Below are 18,436 nucleotides of genomic sequence, written 5' to 3' on the forward strand. Positions count from 1 at the left end.
AACAGGGAAAAACGACTTCTTGAATCGGGCTCTCATTTTCTGATGATTGAAAACACAAATGTGGCCCCATGCAGTGATTGGAAGCCCTCAGCTTCTGCAGGCTCTGTGGAAGGGGGAATAGTAGAGTGCTTGGCGGCACAAGCTATAACACGACCCCTCCTGTTAGACAAACATATAGCTCTTACAGAAGAGATGGATGGTTCATGACTTTTGCTTGGCAGAAAGACCTGGATGTGGGTTCCTCATTAGTTGCATTTTCCTAGAAGGCATTAAAGGTAAAAGGAGGTAGTCACCACAGGCTCAGGAAGCCAAAGACTGCCCTGGGACTAATGAAGATATTATTCAGGTATGCATTACGCGGTTTATCTTCATAGGAAGAGCTGTGTGCTTATTGGAGCATTTCCTATAGATCTGCTCGTGATGAGGCATCATTTCTATTTATGATGATTAGGAGTAGTACTGTGTTTACCAATTCTGTATTATGTACCAGAATCTACCGTATTTTTCAGTCTATAAGACACACTTTTCTCCCACAAAACTGGGGAGGAAAAGTCACTGTATCTTCTATAGTCCAAATACAGGGAGTCCCCGACTTATGACTGCCTGCCAATACAAACCGCCAACTCACCGTGATGTCAGGGATTCCCTGCACTCCCCTGGGTCCTCTTCCACTCCCCCTGTGTAACGTTAAGTAGCAGCAGCAGCCTCGTGTATCACACACCTGATCCGAGTGTGCCCACTGTGATCAGCTGCTTCTTCTCTTGCTCACTCCTTCCCACTAGTGCTGGCACATCCTGGACACTCACTATACACACGACCTGGCACTAGGGGGGAGAGTGCGCGAGAGGAGAAGCTGCTGATTGTCTTGTGCACTCTCGGGAGTGATACACGAGACTGTCGCTGCTACTTACCTTACACATGGTGAGCGGAGCAGGACACCGGGGGCACAGAGGGGGCACAGAGGGGGACCAGGAGGAGGACACCAAGGGGGACAGGAGGAGGACACCAAGGGGGACTGTAGGAGGAAAGGAGGCGGACACAAGGGGGACAGGAGGAGGACACAAAGGTGGCCGGAAGAGGACACAAGGGGGACCAAGAAGAGGGCACAAGGGGCACAGGAGGAGAACACAAGGGGGGCAGGAGGAGGATACAAGGGGGACCAGGAAGAGGACACAAGGGGACAGGAGGAGAACACAAGGGGGACAGGAAGAGAATACAAGGGGGGCAGGAAGAGAATACAAGGGGGGCAAGAAGAGGACACAAGGGGACAGGAAGAGGACACAAGGGGGACAGGAGGAGGACACAAGGGGGACAGGAGGAGGACACAATAATTGGGAGGAGAACATCTACAAGATGCTCCTGGACCATGGACATACCAAGTTTAGTATTTTGTTTTTCCCCTAGTTTTTGTCCTCTAAACCTAGGTGCATCTTATTGCCTGGAGCGTCTTATGGACTGAAACATACAGTATATTTTGTGTATGCCATAGTCTTTATTATTATGTTCCCTGTCATTGTTTCTTACTCTCTGTACAGTGACACGGAATATGTTGGCGCTTTATAAAACAATAATAATAATGGTCACTGAGATTCTAATTATTCCTGCTCGCATGCAAATTTAATGCAAACTGTATGCAGCTCAGAAGTGCATAAGGAATCATAAGGAGAAGGTTGCGGCTGCAACTGGAGGGAAGGAGAAGGCTGTGACAGGAAGTAGAGGATGAAGCTGGGGATCTCAGGTACAGTAAGGAGAAGGCTATGACAGGAAGTAGAGGCGAGAGCGGGGAGTCTCAGCTACAGTAAGGAGAAGGCTGTGACAGGAAGTAGAGGAGGGAGCGAGCTGGGAGTCTAAGCTACAGTAAGGAGAAGGCTGTGGCTGGAAGTAGAGGAGGGAGCTGGGAGTCTCAGCTACAGTAAGGAGTAGTGATGGGAAGTCTGGCTCTTTTAAATGAATCGATTCATTCGATTCAAACCATTAAAAAGACCCGGATCATGAACCGAATCATTTGATTCTTTTCACTGGGGAGAGTGTGGCTAGCAGTAACTGGTTGCTAGTCACTCCCCTTCCCTGCTAATTGGCCCAGACATCTATTATTCTCCTCCTGGCTCCTTCTCCTTCAGTTGTGTGTGTGGGTCCTTTTCCTCTAGCTGCGTTTTTGCCACAAAACACATGCGTTTGCTGATTCTTAAGCCACGTTCACATCATCAAATGCGGATGGCAGTGCGTTCGGAACAAATGCACGCCATCTGCGCTTGTATGCATTACATGGCTGAGGACGGCCCTGAAATTGAATTGGTCAGCCGCGCGTTTTGTTAAAAAATGCATGCAGCATGCGTTTGCGGATTGCACTGGTCTGGAACGCATGCAGGGTGAACATCAGTGCAGTCTATGCACTTTCTGATGTCGTGCGTGTCTGCCTCTTGCACACGTTGCAGAAATCCGGACGGCAATGTATGCAGTGTGAACAGGGCCTTAAGTGCAGTCTGTTTAAAATAATAATCCTGGGTGGCCTTTCCCACTGCTGCGTTCCAATTTTTTTTAAAATGCAAACACGTGTCTGTGCGATTATGATGCATTTTGCATTTCAATGTCAAGTATAGGAATGCATGAAAAACGCTTTGTGTTTTGTATTGATTTAACCACTAGTATTTATTTTCAAAAATCAAGACACTTGGCAATCAGAAAAATGCAAACGCATACAAAATGCACATCAAAATTGGTCAAGTTTAAAAGACCCTGTGCAACTGCAGTTCCTGAATCATCCACTGAACTGATTCGGTTCAGTGTGATGAGTCGGATCACTCGACTCACAGAAAAGAACCGGCTCAAATGAACCAATCACTCATAAACTGGACATCACTAGTAAGGAGAAGGCTGTGACAGGAAGTAGAGGAGGGAGCTGGGAGTCTCAGCTACTGTAAAGAGAAGGCTGTGGCAGGAGTTGGTGGACACTGAGTGCACTACATATACTAAGGATGGGAAAAGCTGGTGGTAGAGGACATTGGGTAAATTATAAACAGTCAGCACGTGGCTGTGCCTAGGGGGAGTTAAGTACACTACATATAGTAATGAAGGAAGAAGGCAGTGGCTGGAGGTGGAGGGGGTTGGGAGCATTAAATAGAGTAAGGAGAATGTAGTATCTGGAGGTGGAGGACAGGAGGGAGCTGGGAGTATTAGACACAGTAAGGAGAAGGCTGTGGCTGGTGGTAGAGCAGGACATTGGGAGTGCTAGATACAAGGGAATGGACGTGACTGGAGTTGGAGGAGAGGAGTTAGCTGGGACTTTTAGTAAGAAGGCAGTGGCTGGAGGTGGAGGGAGTTGGGAGTATTAGATACAGAAAGGAGAAGGTCGTGGCTGGAGGTGGAGTACAGAGCTGGGACTATTAGTAAGGAGAAGACTGTGGCTTGAGGTAGAGCAAGGAGTTGGGAGTGTTTGATACAGTAAGGAGAAGGTCATGGCTGGAGGTGAAGGAGAGAAGGGAGCTGGGGAGTCTTAGATACAGTAAGGAGAAGGCAGTGGCTGGAGGTGGAGGGAGTTGGGAGTATTAGATACAGTAAGGAGAAGGTCCTTGCTGGAGGTAGAGGAGGGAGCTGGGGGTCTTAGATACAGTAAGGAGAAGGCTAGGGCGGAAATTGGTGGACATTTGGTGCAAAAATAGCAAATGTGTTCTACTTGATGATCCACACCTTTCCTGATTCAGTCCCATCAATAAAATTGAGCTGCACCAAAAATGTGTGAGGATCTCGGCTCTTGAGGACTGGAGTTAGGCATCCCTGTACTAGCAAGATACTTTAAATGTTGTGATATCTGGGACAAATAAAATGTGTGGGTTTTGGATACAGTACCATTATTTTAAAACTATAGGGGATTTGAAAAATGAGGTTTTTTGTTTTTCCCCCCTTTGTTCTTCCCTTTAAAAACACATAGAAAATTAAGTAATTACTGAAAACAAGTATCACCCACAAAAAAGCCTAATTTGTGGTGATAAAAAACAAGATATAGATCATTTAGGTGTGATAAGTAGTGATCATTTTATAGTTAAATGAATGGGAGGAGTGCTGACTGGTGTAAAATGTTGTTGGTGGGAAGGGTAAAACAGCCTGTGGAATAAAGTGGTTAAAAGGAAAAAAATATGGCTGCCTCCATATCCCTCTTCAGGTGTCTTTAAAGCAGTTGGAGGTATAATAAGTGTGAAAGGTCAAGGGAACCAAGAGCATGGAATGGGCTGCTGCCTCGAAGCCGCTAAAAAAAAGTGCAACAAAAATGGGCCTCTGCTAAATTGTGGGGTGTCAGGGCCACCCACTATGTGAACTGCGGCTACTAATAGTGGGAGCAAAGCATCTGCTATTACAGCCAACCATTCCATTTGGGGGGGGGGGGGGGGGGGGAGTAAGGTTAGGCACCATGGGGGGGAGATTATTAGTTGCTCACCAGGGGGTTATTAGTTGTCCGTGGGAGGGATTATGAGTTGCCCACTGTGGGGGGGGGTTATTAGTTGTTGGGAGGGGATTATTAATTGCCTACCAAGGGGGTGGATTTATTAGTTTTCCAGTGGGGGTTATTAGTTGCCCGCCAGGGGGTTATTAGTTGTCCGGGGGAGGGGTTATTTTATTTGTTGCCCACTGGGGGGTGGGTTTATTAGTTGTCGGGGAGGGGGGGAGATTATTAATTGCCCACCAAGGGGGTGGATTTATTAGTTTTCTGGTGGGGGTTATTAGTTTCCCACCAGGGGAGGGTTCTGTGTGAGAGTAGTCAACCCTGGGCTGAAAGGAATAGGCTGACATATTTACTTCCTTTTTATACAATGCACATTGTAGGGGGTGTTATAAATTGCCCACTTAGAGGGGGGGGGGGTTATTAGTTGTCCAGTGGGGGTTATTAGTTGCCAACCATGGGGGGGTTCTGTGTGAGAGAAGGGAGGGGTTAAGTTAGGTCATAGTAAAATACAGTGGGATGCGAAAGTTTGGGCAACGTTGTTAATCGTCATCATTTTCCTGTATCAATTGTTAGTTGTTACAATAAAAAAAGTCAGTTAAATATACCATATAGGAGACACACACAGTGATACTTAAGAAGTAAAATGACATTTATTGGATTTACAGAAAGCTTGCAATATTGTTTAAATAAAATTAGGCCGGTGCATAAATTTGGGCATTGTTGTCATTTTATTGATTCCAAAACCTTTAGAACTAATTATTGGAACTCAAATTGGCTTGGTAAGCTCAGTGACCCCTGACCTACATACACAGGTGTATCAAATTATAAGAAAGAATATTTAAGGGGGTCAATTGTAAGTTTCCCACCTCTTTTACATTTCACTGAAAAGTAGCAACATGGGAGTCTCAAAACTACTCTCAAAAGTCCTGAAGACAAAGCTTGTTCACCATCATGGTTTAGGGGAAGGATACAGAAAAGCTGTCTCAGAGATTTCAGCTGTCTGTTTCCACAGTTAGGAACATATTGAGAAAATGGAAGACCACAGGCTCAGTTCAAGTTAAGGCTCGAAGTGGCAGACCAAGAAAAATCTTGGATAAACAGATGCGACGATTGGTGAGAACAGTCAGAGTCAACCCACAGACCAGCACCAAAGACCTACAACATCATCTTGCTGCAGATGGAGTCACTGTGCAAAACACCTACTACCTACCAGGGCCGGGCCGAGGCATAGGCTGGAGAGGCTCCAGCCTCAGGGCGCAGTGTAGGAGGGGGCGCACAATTCATTTAGCTGTCATTCCTAATTGTGTTTGAAGCAGAAAGAAATAAGAAAAGGGGATACAAGGCAGTGACTGCAAGCCAGATAACTAGATATTAAGGTGTTGGGGAGGTTGTGGGCCCTGTGGCGCTTCTTAGTCTAACAGCAATCAATGTGTGATGGCTGGGGAAGCAGGGATGGAGGGGCGCACTTTGGTGTCTCAGCCTTGGGTGCTGGAGGACCTTGTCCCAGCTCTGCTACCTACATTAAAATATGGTGGTGGTTCCATCATGATGTGCTGCTGTGTGGCCAGTGCAGGGACTGGGAATCATGTCAAAGTTGAGGGACGCATGGATTCCACTCAGTATCAGCAGATTCTGGAGACCAATGTCCAGGAATCAGTGACAAAGCTGAAGCTGCGCCGGGGCTGGATCTTTCAACAAGACAACGACTATAAACACTGCTCAAAATTCACTAAGGCATTGATGCAGAGGAACAAGTACAACGTTCTGGAATGGCCATCTCAGTCCCCAGACCTGAATATAATTGAAAAGCTGTGGTGTGAGCTAAAGAGAGCTGTCCATGCTCAGAAGCCATCAAACCTGACTGAAATAGAGATGTTTTGTAAAGAAGAATGGTCCAAAATACCTTCAACCAGAATCCAGACTCTCATTGGAACCTACAGGAAGCGTTTAGGGCCCTTTTCCACTAGCAATCGCTAGCAATCACGCTGAACGCTAGCGATTGCTGAATCGCAATTAGCGGCGATTCCCCGACGTTCGCGGGCGCGATTTTGCTATGCTATGCACTGCATAGCAAAATCGTGGCAAAAGTCGCTCCGCGGCGCGATCGCGATCAAGTAAAAAACGAATCGCGGTAGTGGAAATGACCTACCGCGATTCCTATGTTAAAAAGCAAACCGTAGCGATTGTAAAATCGCTAGCGGTTTGCGTTTTTGCGATTCAGCCAGCGCAAACGCGCTGGTGGAAAAGGGCCCTTAGAGACTGTAATTTTTGCAAAAGGAGGATCTACTAAATATTGATCTCATTTCTGTTTTGTGGTGCCCAAATTTATGCACCTGCCTAATTTTGTTTAAACAATTATTGTGCACTTTTTGTAAATCCAATAAACTTAATTTCACTTCTCAAATATCACTGTGTGGGTCTCCTATATGATATATTTAACTGACATTTTTATCATAACAACCAACGACTTATACAGGAAAATCATGATGATTGAAAATGTTGTCCAAACTTTCGCATCCCACTGTATTACCAAGATTTCATTATATCAATTTAATAGCAGAATATCAGTAAATGTCAAACTTCTAAAGCTAATTATCTCAAGTGTCTGTCACTATATTTTGTTTTTCTTCTGCAGAGGAAAGTTCAAAAGGTCAGTAGCCTGCTCTGTGAAATCATTTAGAATACAGAGTATAAAGTGTAAACTGCAAATACAGGTCCTTCTAAAAAAATTAGCATATTGTGATAAAGTTGCAGGAGATTGCAGAAAAGGGGTCTGCGCTCAGCCATTCCTTCGGCCCTCCTGGCAAATGTCCGCTCCCTTCCTAACAAGCTGAATGAACTTCACCTGATTAGCAACAAGAAGGAGCTAGGCAATAATACCCCAGTCATCTGCTTCATGGAAACGTGGCTGCAGGAGGTCATCCCAGACAATGCCCTTCTCCACCCGGGCTTCAACATTACACGTGCGGACCGTGACCCCACCCTCTCAGGGAAAAAGAAAGGTGGGGGAATCTGTTTCTATGTCAGCTCCGCATGGAGCCCAAGCACATCAGTGCTAGTCAAAAAGTGCACCCCCAACCTCGAACTATTACTCATTAACTGCAAGCCTACATACTCGCCCAGAGAGTTCTCCTCCTATGTCCTCGCAGGTGTGTACATTCCTCCCGACGCCGACGTTAAATCTGCTCAGCGGGACCTCAGCGACACCATCACGCAGTGGGAGACAGCCCTTCCAGACTCTCTGTTTATCATCATGGGTGACTTCAACAAAGCGAACCTCCAGCATGAGCTCCCACGCTACCACCAACACGTGGTCTGCCCCACCAGGAACGGCAGCACTCTTGACCACTGTTATACGCCTCTAAAGGATGCCTAAAAGGCCGTCTCGTGGGCAGCCCTTGGTTCCTCTGACCATTGCCTCATCCACCTGGTTCCCACCTACAGAAGGCGCTTGGAGTCAGCAAAACCAGTCCTGAGGTCTACTAAAGTGTGCTCTAATGAAGCCAAGCTCCAACTCCAGGAGTGTTTCGACTGTATGGACTGGAAGGCACTGGAATCACCCGACCTAGATGAGTGGGCTGATGCTGTTTCATCCTATATCAGCTTCTGCGAGGAATCCTGTGTACCCACCTGGTCCTTCAAGATTTACCCTGACGATAAACCGTGGTTCTCAAATAAAAAGCGTCAACTGCGGAAGTGCAAGGAAGCGCTCATTAGTCTGGCTCCTTGGAGGACTTCAGGTCAGCAAGGAACTCCCTCAACAGGGAACTGCGTGCTGCAAAACGGTCACATGCTGAAAAGATCCAGAACAATCTCCGCTCAAACGACCCTCGGGCTGTCTGGAAGGGCCTGAAGGCTGCCACTAGCTATAAGCCCCCACCCCAACAGGCTACTCCTTGCTCCGAGCTAGTCGAGGAACTAAGCAACTTTTACTGCAGGTTTGAGGTCCTGGCTACCCCTGGGGGGCAGTCAACTCCTGCCGCCCCCCCCCCCCCCTGCTGCTAGGCGCACTGAACCTAGCTCGAGCACATGCCCTTCCCTGACAGTATCCGTGACCGATGTTCTTCGCCTTCTGTCTTCCTTGAATGCCAGGAAAGCATATGGCCCTGATGGCGTGTCACCGGCATGTCTGAAGTCCTGCTCACAGCAGCTGGCCCCCGTCCTCACCTCTATCTATGCCAGGTCCCTCGGGGAAGGGAAGGTCCTTACATGTTTCAAGGAATCCACCATCATTCCCGTCCCGAAAAAGCAAGGGGTTTCAGACCTAAACAACTTTAGGCCCGTGGCCCTAACATCAGTGATCATGAAGACCTATGAAAAAGTGGTCCTGTCTCTGCTCAAGAACACTACTCTAGACCGAGTGGACCCTCTCCAGTTCGCATACAGAGCAAACAGGTCCACGGACGATGCTATCAACATCTGCCTGGAGTTTATCACTGACCACCTAGACAGGCCGAACTCTTATGCTAGAATCCTTCTCCCGGACTTCAGCTCGGCCTTTAACACTATCTGCCCCCGTATTCTGCATGACAATCTCACGGAGCTGGAAGTTCATCCTACTCTTCGTCTCTGGATCACTGACTTTCTCTCAAACAGGTCCCAGGTTGTGAAGCTGGGCGACATATTCTCCAGACCCAGAGTGACAAACACTGGAGCCCCTCAGGGCTGCGTCCTGTCACCATTCCTGTTCTCTCTATACACGAATAACTGCACATCCACTGCGGACTCTGTCAAAATCATCAAATTTGCGGACAATACCACAATTGTTGGCCTTGTTAGTGAGAATGACGAGCAGGCCTACCGCCAGGAGGTCGACAGAGTCTGCAATTGATGTAGAGAGAATAGGCTGGTTCTCAACACAGTCAAAACTGTGAAGATGATCATTGATTTCAGGAAGTATACCAGTAAATCCCATCCCCCCCCCCCCCCCCCCCGATGTACATCGAGGGTACCGAAGTCGCTAGGGTTCCTAGCGTCCGCCTTCTGGGTACGACCATCTCTGACGACCTGACCTGGAAGGCTAATACCACCACACAACCCAGAAGAAGGCTCAGCAAACACTCTTCTTCCTTCGCCAACTAAAGAAGTTTGGTATGGCCCAAGAACTTCTGAGGTCCTTCTACTCTGCGACGATAGAGTCAGTTCTTTGCTCATCCATCCTGGTCTGGTTTGCTGGCTGCACCACCAGTGACAGATACAAACTTCAGAGGATCATCAGCTCAGCAGGGAGGATCATCGGGAAACCTCTTCCCCCTCTAGATCTCATCTACAACACCAGGCTGCGTAACAGAGCAATGAAAATTGTGGGTGACCACTCACACCCTAGTCATAGTTTTTTCAGGCGACTCAAACTAGGTCGGAGGTTCCAGTCGATCCCTGCAAAAACCAGTAGGCGCATGAACACCTTTTTCCCCACTGCCATTAGACTCTTGAACTCTGCCCGTTCTACTGTCCCCCCCCCCTCCCCCCCCCTGTAGCCATCTGTAGTCTAACATCCAACCTCGGCTGCGGCCGCTTGTTATCTGCCTTGTTTAGGCCATGCCAGTGTTATCTGCTGTCACACGCATCTGTCCCTGCTGGACCCTACCACAAGTGTGTATTCTCATGTCCTGTTGTATTAATCATGTTCTGTTGTACTACTCTTGCACTGTTGTACTACTCCTGTCTGTTGTTTTGACTGTTTCTATGCCTATCAATGTGCCAAATCCAATTCCGGGCACGGCCCACCCGTGCATGGCGAAATAAAGGAATTCTGATTCTGATTTTCTGTAATGTACTGATAAACTTTAGACTTTCATATATTTTAGATTCATTACACACAACTGAAGTAGTTCAAGCCTTTTATTGTTTTAATATTGATGATTTTGGCATACAGCTCATGAAAACCCAAAATTCCTATGTCAAAAAATTAGCATATTTCATCCGACCAATAAAAAAAGTCTTTTTAAAACAAAAAAAGTCAACCTTCAAATAATTATGTTCAGTTATGCACTCAATACTTGGTCGGGAATCCTTTTGCAGAAATGACTGCTTCAATGCTGCGTGGCATGGAGGCAATCAGCCTGTGGCACTGCTCAGGTGTTATGGAGGCCCAGGATGCTTCGATAGCGGCCTTAAAGAGACTCTGTAACAAATTGTTTATCTTTATTTCTTCTATGCTATAAGTTCCTATGCCTTTTCTAATGTGGTCTGGCTTACTGCAGCTTTTCCTAATTGCACAGTAGCTGTGTTATCTCTGTTATATGATCTAATCTTCTCTCTATAGTCGGCACAGTCAGGCTGAGGCAGTCAGACTGGAATGTGCAGGGCTGCTTGTGATTAGCTAGAAGCTGTACACACCCCCTGCAGGCTCTGTGTGACTAACACACTCTGCTTAGCTGAGCCTATTAGAAGCTGGTTAGTTTGTTTGTAAACACTGCCTAAAACTGGCAATTACAAGCCAGGTTTGCAGCAGAGAATGGCAGAAACAGCACAGAGGGGACCAGGAGCACATAATGAATAGAATGGTATGCTTTTTATTGTAAGAATTTCAGAGTACAGATTCTCTTTAAGCTCATCCAGAGTTGGGTCTTTTTCCGCTCCAGTGTCACTTTAACCCAAATTTTTCCCCCTGGTTTTTTAAATGTACGCTTGCTGCCGTGCCTGGGAGGCGGTTACTGTGCACTGGATGAGGCTTTGCTGGCTCTCCTGTGCTCACACAGTTAATGTTCTGTCACAACGTTTGATCCAAGAGAAAGGGAAACAAAGCGTCTTAGAAAAAGGTGTAACTTCACACTTCTCGTGTCACTGCGGTGCATTAGGGTTTCCAAACAGAACGCAGAGATTTATCTAAGGACTTAACAATAATCAGTTCATTATTTTCCCACTTTTAGTTTATTATAGTTGAACATTAGATGTGTAAGAGATACTCTGCGTTCCCTTTCATTCGCTGGAAATATTTTCCTTGTGGTAAGAGGGGTAATGTGAACCAACACACTGTTCCCTTCTCAATGATCAAATAATGATTTCATAATATACATCGCGGGGCACTATATTGATTGAACTAACAGATAGCGCGAATAAAAAGATAAATACGCCGCATGAGGGAGAGCTGCAATTAAGTTACTGATAAGTGGCAGATAAAGTTACCTCGAGAATTCCAACACATTGAGGAGTTCAAAGCTCTGCTCTGTCCCCATCTAGAAAATACAAAGACACAGGTTGTCAGAGGAGCATACCATTAACTTGGGAAACAGTGCCACCTTGTGGATAAAAGTCAAACAATCAAGGTCGTTCCATTGCAAAATCTGTAGCAACCAGTAAAATATAAACTTTTGTTCATCCGTTATAAACTGATAAAAGGTGTGACTCAGAAGGAGTAAACAGCGCACTAGCGCAGTTCTGTGGACCATGAGTGGAAGGAGTCGGCAGCACAGGTATGTTGACCCCCCCCCTTGCAGCGGGAAGTGCTATCTAATTTAAATTACAAGCAGCTATGTACTCGTAGTGCACACCGCAATTTGCTGTCATTTGGAAGTGATTGCAATAAATGTTATCTATATATATATATATATATATATATATATATATATATATATATATATACTGTATATATATATATATATTTCTCATAAGGGGATATTTGGTCGCGTACATGTAATAAAGGCATCTGGAAAAAAGGGAGCTGGATATTACTATGAGTAGAGCATCAGTTAAATTGCCAATATTTTACTATGACCTAACCAAAGGGCTCATACACACATCAGACTATAGTCTATGGAAAATGAAGGATCACAGACCAATTTTACCCCCTTCCATGTAGTATGAGAGCCATACCTACACAGTCTTTCCTATGGAGCTGAACTCCCCATCAGAAAAAAATCTTTGCAAGATGCTGCACACACAGATGCTGTACAGACACAAAAGATCAGTATCTGCAAAAGATCTGTTCCTGCCAAAGATCCGTTCCTGCAAATTGCATTCATAGTCTATGAGATCTGCAGATCACCATACACACCTTGTTTAACTGACATTCATCTGTAGATCAGACAATCATCTGCAGATCTGAAAATCCATCCTGGTGGATCTAATCTGCAGATGAATGTGTGTTAAACAAGGTGTGTATGAGGATCTGCAGATATCATAGACTATGAATGCATTTTGCAGGAACGGATCTTTTGCAGGAACAGATCTTTTGCAGTTACTGATCTGTTGCATGTGTACAGCATCTTTGTGTGCAGCATCTTGCAAAGATTTGTATCTAATGGAGAGTTCAGCTCCATAGACTAGACTGTGTAGAGTATGGCTCTCATACTACATGGAAGGGGGTAAAATTGGTCTGTGATCTTGCCTTTTCCAAAGACTTTTATCTCAAATGTGTATGTAGCCTTACCCTACTCTAACACAGCACCCTCCCTTTATCAATACCTAATACTCAACCCTCCCTCTAACGATGCCTAACCCTTCATCCCTGTGATGCCTAACCCTTAACACCCCCCCCCCCCATGGTGCCTAACCCTACCCATCCCCATTGGTGCCTAGCCCTAAACACACCAGCCAAATGCCCCCACCCATGGTCTAATTCTTAACAACCCCCCCCCCCCCCCATACAAAGCCTCGAGAAGCAGTAGTGAGTGGAAATCTGGGCACCCGATAAAATAGCCCCGCAATTTGCACAGCGGGTAGCCATGACTTCATTCACTTTTTTCTTCTACACAGTACTTACAGCATCAATAATGACTGAGTCCGGGGTTCTTCCAGTAAATGCGTAGCCTAGTTTTCTTGCTCCTTTCACTAGAGCACTTTCATCTGCAAAAAGCACAGATTGTTATTTATTGTATTATTTTGTTCAGTCCTGACATGCTACAGAATACACAGGCCACTTACCAGGGCCGGATTTCGGGCAAGACCATCTAGGCCATGGCCTAGGGCACTACAGGAGCAAGGGCACCAAACCAGCAGGCTAAACTGTTGCAGCATTTGCAAGCTTGCAAATGCTGCAATGCAGGGAGATCAGGCGAGCGCCAGACAGCGGTACTCTGCTGCTAGCCGCCTGTGCAGCAGCAATCTTGCTCTCTGTGCAATGTTTGCATTGTGGCCGGTGGCTATGGACTTGGGCAGCATTGGAGAGGGAAAGAAAAAGGAAGCTTCAACACTGGAGACGAGCGGAGAAATGAGTGACACTGATGGCTGCTGTGGTGTGAAGGCGAGCTGGCTACCTATACTGAAAGGGGAGGGGGGGGGGAAAGGAGGGATTAAGGGAGTCATCTGGCTACCTATACTGGAGGGAAAGGGGGAGGGGTCATCTGGCCACCTATACTGGGGGTGGGGGTCATCAGGCTACCTATAATAGAGGGAAGGGGACATTTGGCTACCTATACTAGAGGGAAGGGGGAGGGTTAATCTCGCTACCTATACTGAAGGGGGCGGCTGGTGACAGTGGCCTTGGGTGGAAAAGAGTACAAATCCAGCCCTGCCACTTACACCAGACCATGTTCTCAAAATACGGTAGCTTACAATATGATGTTAGTAACACACAATTATATTCGATATAAAGTAAAGTGAACCTCAACCAAGTAAAATTATTTAAAATAAACACACAATGTTCCTTCAAAAGAATATTACGAGGTCGCCCTCTACTGCGCCTGCGCGACCGCCGCTGTCAATCTAGTCCACGTTGTCCAGAGTGTACTGCGCAGGTGCAGAAATACTGCGCCTGTGCAGTACACTCTGGACACCGTGTACTTGATTGACAGCAGTGCTTGCGAGGTCGGCCTCTGCACCGGTGGGGACCTCGGGCCGGTAGCTGAGAGTGGAGCTGCGGCATGGGACGTCGGCTGCAAGGGGCTGGAGGAAGCCCTGGGTAAGTAGATTTTTTTTTTTGCTTGCCTGGACAGTCCCTTTAAGGTGGCCACACACCATACAATTTTTTTAAAATATATTTTCAATTTAAGAATGAATTTTTCTGACTGATTGAAACATTTCAAAAATATGACCAATGTACCACACACATATGTTCAACTTTTCCCCAAAAATGGGAAAAAAAAAAAAAAAAAAGATTGAAAACTAAGAACAAATTGCTTAGGTCTCTACATCAGGTAATTGACAATCTGCCCCACACCATTCAATTTTCATAAAAATTGATCAGAAAAAATCCAACACTCCTGATCTTTTATCGAATAAATACGGGAAATCAGTTTTCTATCAGTTTTATCTGACAGGACCAGAAATGTACCCCTTTTATATGTGAACATAACCCGTAGAAACACACTATTGGTTGCCTGGACATCCTTTAACAGGTAAGAGCACTTTTAGCAGATGGCCAGAATGACAACCAGGAAACCAGTATTCTTATAAGGAGGCCAATGTCACAGCTTCCATGGCCCACTCAGGGCCTGTTCAAGTAACAATTGGGCCCTAGGGCAAAATTAGCCTGGGGGGCCCCCAACAGACATCCCCGACCAAAAAGAATGATTAGAGGCCCTTTGTTGCAGCCAAATTTCTCTTCTGAGCCCCTGAGCTGGCTGCTGACCCTCCCCAAATCACCTCCAAACTGGGGAGCAACAGTTAAAGTGAACCTCCAGACTAAAAATCGACTCAGCAGCACTGAAAAGGCTTGGTGTTTCTTTAACAGTTTCACAGCATCAGAACTTTGTTTCTCTTATACAAGCCTCATTTTTTTCTCCTGATGCTGTGCAAAGCATGATGGGATTTCTGATGTTGTTGTTCTCGTTCGGCTGTTTTGGTGCATTTTTTTTTTTTTTAACATTTTGAATTTGACATTTGAAGCCTAGCACATGCAGCTGGGAGGGGTGATCAGGACACAGGACAGTTGGAACTGTGTCTCATGCTCCTTGTCACCTCCTTTCAACCAAAAAAGATGGCTGCCCCCATGACAAAGATGACAGCCCCCATGAATCACAAACATTTGCCTGTTCTTTTAAAACAGGGTGGGTAAAAGATTATATTACCAATCTATTCTAATTAACATAACTAATGTAACTTAATGACAGTATGTTTGTTTAGGCTGAAGTTCCCCTTTAAGAAGGGGAGGGACACCTTGGCGGCCCTTACAGGCTCTCGGGCCCTGGGGCAATTGCTCATGTTTTCCTATGGTAGCTCCAGCCCTGGGCCCACTAACAACCATGGAATGTCAACTCCCCTCCCCCTACACATGCGTATTTATCCATCTCTGATTTGCCTGATCTACAACCATTTTCACAATCCAAAAAACTCAGTTCCCAGATGCTTTTAGATTCCACCACAAAAATATTCTCTAACTTCAAATACAAGTAACTTTATTCCATAAAAATAATGAGCAAATAATTAATATAAGCATTACAGGTACAGTCTTAACAAAAAGAAAGGTATCTGGGCATCTGCCCCCATTCATTTGCAGCTAGTTAGGTACATTTGATACTGTTGTGATCTTTGGTCAAAAAATGATAGCTGAAATGTGATTCGTTTTCTGGGTCAACGCAAACTTTAGTTTTTTCTGATGACTTAATTTTATTAGGTTGCAGCATGAAAATGGACCAATTTTACTGCAGCTTTGACATTTCATTGGCCTGTTTTCATGCTGCATATATTTACATAAAATTAACATAACATTTGCATAAACCGGAAATGCTTTGAATCTCCCTGCCCATCCCTCTCTAATGCCGATATACCGGTAAGTGTTGCATGGAGCTTTAGAGATGACTGACCTGGAGAAGAGGCTTGGTAGATGATGGTGTCTCCATCCTTTTCAGGGACCACAGTGTGACACACAGCCAGCAGCGTGAGGAATTCCTTGATGACCAGAGCTGAGGGCTAACATGGAGAAACTGTGATAAGCTCAATCTATCAGGTACGTAATACATACATCTTACATATAGAGTAAAACTTCAGTACGCTAAAGGTTTTTCACAGAAAGAGATACTGCTCGCTTGGCCGCTAGAAACAGTCGTTGTTTCCCACAATGCAACACAGTTCACACACAGGTAACTGTCAGGGCTACGGCCATGACATCACACTGTGGGAGGGGTTTCACCACAATGTTACAGACATCTGGTGATCTATCCGAGAACAGGTACAGATTTCTCATGGTAAAGGCGGTATCAGCTGCTGATTGGAATGAAGTTTAATCCTGGGTTCCTCTTTAACTCCCTGGGAGAGCTGAAGAGGAGGTAAACACTCTCCCCATACCAGTCCCCCTTCACTACTGCTCTGTTTTATCACCTCCTGAAATCTGAAACTTACATATTAATCCATAAATGTCACTGAAATGTCTCTACATAAACCAGTTTATGATTATTGTGTAAGTTAAAAGAAAATCTGTAGGATGATAAACCGTGGAGGGAACGCTGTGAGGTGTGAGAACAGGCACCAGTGAATAGTATCACATTGCTGATAAATAGGATTGGCAGACATCAGACACCTCATAGAGTCGCCGTGTGACACGGGGCGTCCTCACCTCCAGCACTGACACATTCACGGTAACCTTATATATCCCATCAGCGGCGTCACCCGGGGAATGCCTCAAATACCTTTTACACTGTGTAAGTGTTACTCGGATAACAGCAGCCATCTCATTAGCTGCATCATCAATCAGCTTGCTATAACCTTGTTTTGTCAGAATTCATTATCTAGCCACAAGTCACGTTTAATCTTTGCTCCTCTGCGGTATCGCTAGCTAAACAGCGTGTTAACCTATGAACAGACATAACTGTGTGTTACCTGTTCTAAGGGCCTGTTTATTATTACAGTAAACTCCCTGTTATCCGGAGATCAGGCAACTGGAAGTTTTAACTAACTGGCATGCCTGAGGGGATAACCGGGCTGAGCTTTTGGGGGTTTTGGAGCAGGAAATACTCAACAATCATCTAAGCGCCATCCAGAGGCGTATCTAGAAGGGTGCAGGCATGGCTCATACCATGGGAGCCACAGCACTAGGGGCGCCATGCCTGCCCCTGTGCTGTGCCCAATGCCTGCCCCCATGACTCCCCGTAACTCAGAATTCAGATCATATTCTGTTATTTGGGGAACATGGCTACTCAATGGGCCTGATTCACAAAGCGGTGCTAGCAATTAGCACGCTGGTGAAAAGCCCTTTATCACGCCTAAACTCAGTTTAGGCATGATAAGTTTAGGCGTGATAAGTTTAGGCGTGATAAGTTTAGGCGTGATAAGTTTAAGCACCAACTGGGTTAGCACCGCAGTGCACAGCTGATCAAAAGTTTTGCGCTAGCAAAGTCTGGTGCACTTCGCATAGAGTTTAATGGCGCTGCTTTGCGTGCAGGACTTTGCACGCGATCTAAACTTATTATGCCTAAACTTATCATGCCTAAACTTATCACGCCTAAACTTATCACGCCTAAACTGGCTTTTCACCAGCGTGGTGCAATGGTTATCACGCCTAAAGTCTCTAACTGGGTTAGCACCGCTTTGTGAATCGAGCCCAATGTATGTATGTAGGGTGCACTTGGCGTTGTGTTAGAAAAGAGGACAGAGCGGGAATAAGAGGAGATATTTCTCCAGCAATATCCAGGGCTAAAAAACCCAGACAACCATAACACATGTATGTGGAAAATGATGCTGTTTTTAGAAGGGAAGGGGGAGAAGCAATATCAATGTTTGCCATAGGCTCTATATTACCCAGATATGCCCCTGGCGTTGTTTTCTATTCATCCTGCACCTCCCAGCGGCTTTTTTGTGTTCTCATTGTACAGTTCCCAGCCTGTCATGTGACAGTTGCAGGATGCATAGAAGATGAGGCCTGGACGATTGGTGAGTATTTTTTCCTGCTGCTTTGGGGGGAGTGAGGGGGTTTTAGGGCTTTTAACGCTGGATCAAGCAACCGGCAAGCACATGTATCCAGCATCAGGAAATCCCCGGGGGTCTTTGCTGTATTATTATTAATTTATAAAGTGTCAACATATTTCATGGCACCATACAAAGCAAATTCCAATAAGTCTGAATATGATAGCTTGTCATACGAATCGCATGGCAGTTTTCCATAATACGCATCCAAATCCCTAT

At 45.7% G+C, this 18,436-nt stretch overlaps 1 protein-coding gene across 9 annotated transcripts in view; it reads right to left on the reverse strand.

Annotated features, from left to right (window-relative positions):
* ATP8A2 (ATPase phospholipid transporting 8A2) overlaps window positions 1-18,436 on the reverse strand; it is a 970,290-nt gene that overhangs the window by 686,420 nt on the left and 265,434 nt on the right. For all 9 annotated transcript variants that reach the window (XM_068266975.1, XM_068266976.1, XM_068266977.1 and 6 more), the window contains 3 exons: window positions 16,123-16,228; window positions 13,143-13,225; window positions 11,567-11,616 (listed from right to left, as the gene is read on the reverse strand). In XM_068266975.1, the coding sequence (XP_068123076.1) occupies window positions 11,567-11,616; window positions 13,143-13,225; window positions 16,123-16,228 (239 nt within the window). The remainder of the gene's footprint in view (window positions 1-11,566; window positions 11,617-13,142; window positions 13,226-16,122; window positions 16,229-18,436) is intronic.

Source organism: Hyperolius riggenbachi, chromosome 2 (genome assembly GCF_040937935.1).
Source record: "Hyperolius riggenbachi isolate aHypRig1 chromosome 2, aHypRig1.pri, whole genome shotgun sequence".
NCBI classification, from domain to species: domain Eukaryota; kingdom Metazoa; phylum Chordata; class Amphibia; order Anura; family Hyperoliidae; genus Hyperolius; species Hyperolius riggenbachi.